General features: G+C 36.4%; 1 protein-coding gene across 1 annotated transcript; it reads left to right on the top strand.

Moving 5' to 3' along the window:
- Positions 1 to 1989: 1989 nt before the first annotated feature.
- LOC149551357 (uncharacterized) lies at positions 1990 to 2594 on the top strand. Its single transcript, XM_089789668.1, has one exon. The coding sequence runs from the start codon at positions 2016 to 2018 to the stop codon at positions 2490 to 2492; it is 477 nt and encodes a 158-aa protein (XP_089645794.1). The 5' UTR covers positions 1990 to 2015; the 3' UTR covers positions 2493 to 2594.
- Positions 2595 to 2948: the final 354 nt, after the last annotated feature.

Raw genomic sequence — 2948 nt, 5'->3', positions numbered from 1 at the left:
TATGTCAGCAAGGGTTTCCTGCTTTTTATTGGATGTCCATTGCTCCACACTTCTAGCATGTTCATTAATATCATGGGAATTTAACAGATCAGGATATTTTTTGACATGCTCAACAGCCATTTCTTGTGTTTCCTCATCCATATCATCTATATCATGTCCAGCTTCTTCACAATATATGTCCTTAGCCATTTTCTTGGCAAATTCATATGACTTTGGATGAATTCTAGTAATCATCCAATGGATCCATAACATGGTTTTCAGATGCTACTTGTCCATTCCCTCTAACCCTTAAAAAAACCAATAGCATTTATAAAGACAAGTCGCTTCATAGCCTCTACAGTTGGTTGTTGTAACTATTACCTGCTCAACAGCTTCATACTTTTCATCTAGAGTAAGGAAATGTTCCAGTGAATGAAGCTTCAATGATAATATTTCTTTGCCAAGACTATATAATGTTGCAACCATGGCCAATGGATTCTGAAGATACCGACCAAGAGCCACAACACGCCTCACAATCCCTCTCTGTGTCGGCAACGAGTCTTAAGAGATGCGAGAATTCTCATATAGTGTAGGCAATAATTCATCTGCATAAACAACATTTATTGTGTCCAATCCTTCTGCCAAATCACATGGATGAACACAAACACAGGGAGGGATAGAGAGAGGACACAAACACACATTTAGCGGCTAAGTCACAAGGTTCAAGTTTCAATTCGAGTTCGACAATTATGAAGTTCGGATGAACTTGACAATAAATTCAATTTGACGATAAATTTGTCTTACACAATTTTTCAAAAATATATAATATATATGATCACAATTTCCAACAATGGGACAAAAAATAACTTCGTACAAATGATTGCATGTATGATTATTTTTTACTTTTCTTTGCTAATAAATAAAATTAAAATAAAAAATAATAATCATTTTATTTATTATTGACTAACAAAATAAAACTGTGAATATTCAAGAATAAAAAATAATAATAATGTAGTCTAATTATAAATAAATTAAATCATAAATATTAATACTTTACTCATTCTAATCCTTGTGTTTCACTAATTAAATAAGATTAAAAAAATTTACATCAAATTCCAATTCCAATTAGAAAATGAACAACCAAACGCAACAAAAAGATATTCCTAGTCATATTCTGTTCCAATTCCAATTTCTAAATTGGCAACCAAACGCAGAATATGGATTTGAAAATTCATCTTCCGTGTCAACCAAACGGTCCAACTATCTTCCTAAAATACATAACCAGGTTTTCGAAAACCTGGTTATGAGATAACCTGGTTATGAGAAAAATTCATCTTCCCCAACCAAACGAAGCCATAGCTAATGTTGGGTTTGCAACTCTTATTTTTCTAATCTTCTTATGCTTTCTTTACGATTATGATGATAGATTATACAGTGTGATCCGATAAGTCTATCCGATAAATTATCAAATAAGTCGATAGATCAAGTCATGGTCTTTGATCGCCAGAGTGACAATTTGCATCCAGTGCTGCTGTCGTATCTTTTGCTTTTTCTTTTGACATTTTTTTAATAGCCCTTTCCCATGCAATGCACTTTTCCCTGTAGATGTAGTTTTCGTTTTTTATTATTTCATATCCGTCAGCACTCAAAGGAATATGTATTTAATATAATCTTTCTTCTCTATCCATTTGGTTCATCAGTTTGGGCAGTAGTTTCCCATTCCTAACTGTGCCGTTAGTGCTGTTAAGTATACTCTTGGTTTATTCTACTGTTAGGGCGGCAACCTCGTAAATATCGCTAAGTGAAGACATTGTTCAAACGACGATGGAGAAGTGAAGCGATTGAGCTACAGAGAGAAATGCCAAAACCGGGATGAAGCAAAATGGGGAAATCGGAAAAAAGTATCACAGCCGAAAGAAACACCAAAAAAGGCCCTAATAATTAACGTAGAATCGGCCTATTTATACCCCTTATCTGCTCCGAAGTCTCTCACAAACTCCTCCTGATTTATACTGCTCTGTTTCAGTGGAAAGAAAATGGCGAGCTCCAAATGGCAGGGGTGTGTAGAAAGCAAGGTAATGGCCCCGCCGGAGTTCGTTTGGAAGATGGTAAGTGATTTCTACGAGATACAGAAGTGGTTTCCCGGCATGAAATCATGCGAAAGAGTGGAAGGAGCGCCTGAAAAGGGCGTGGGATCTGTTCGCCACTGTGTAACACGATTGCCATCTGATGAGGAGGGAATCACTTCTTTTGCGGTAGAGGAACTCCTCGCTCAGGATGATGTTAAACGTTCTTTTACTTTTCTCATGAAGGACACCGACTTGCCGGGATTTATTGGCTACGAAGGCACAGTTGACTTGTGTGAAACAGGGGAGCATGACAACTGTTTGCTGAAATGGTCGTTCCAGATGAACCCAGCTGCTGGCCGTTCCAAAGAGGACGTTGAGGCCCTGATGGGCTCTACTCTTACTGGAATTGCTAAGAATATGGAACAGCTCGCCTCTTCACAGTAATGCCTTCAATTTTTCTTTTGGGTTTGCGTTGTGTTGATTTCATGTAGATGTATTTGTGTGTTTTGCAGGGCTGCCTCTCAAGGTGATTATTTTTATAATCCTTTGTGGGTGTAAGACAGTTATTAATCAATAATCACTCTCATTTTCTTCCTTGATGTAATCTTAATGTCAATGAGTAAATGACGAAATGCTATTATCAAAAAAAACTAAAAATGTGTCTTCTGTACACAAAACTTTTGTAGATCGATGTTGTATTTCACGTAGTCAATCTTGACCACAATGAAGCTCATCAGACATGCAAAATTGATCTAGGATGATCAAACGAAAAATTCACTCAGAAATATTTTATCTTCAATCTTGACTACAATGAAACTGATCAGATGTGCAAGATATTTTAACTTTACCTTCAATATATATTAAAGTTGATGCGATGCCTCTATACAATGTCATGTAGCT

Source organism: Cupressus sempervirens, chromosome 6 (genome assembly GCF_028749045.1).
Source record: "Cupressus sempervirens isolate cs-2001-9-10 chromosome 6, ASM2874904v1, whole genome shotgun sequence".
NCBI classification, from domain to species: domain Eukaryota; kingdom Viridiplantae; phylum Streptophyta; class Pinopsida; order Cupressales; family Cupressaceae; genus Cupressus; species Cupressus sempervirens.
The sequence above is the reverse complement of the archived record's forward strand: the minus strand, read 5'-3'. Positions and strand labels throughout refer to the sequence as shown.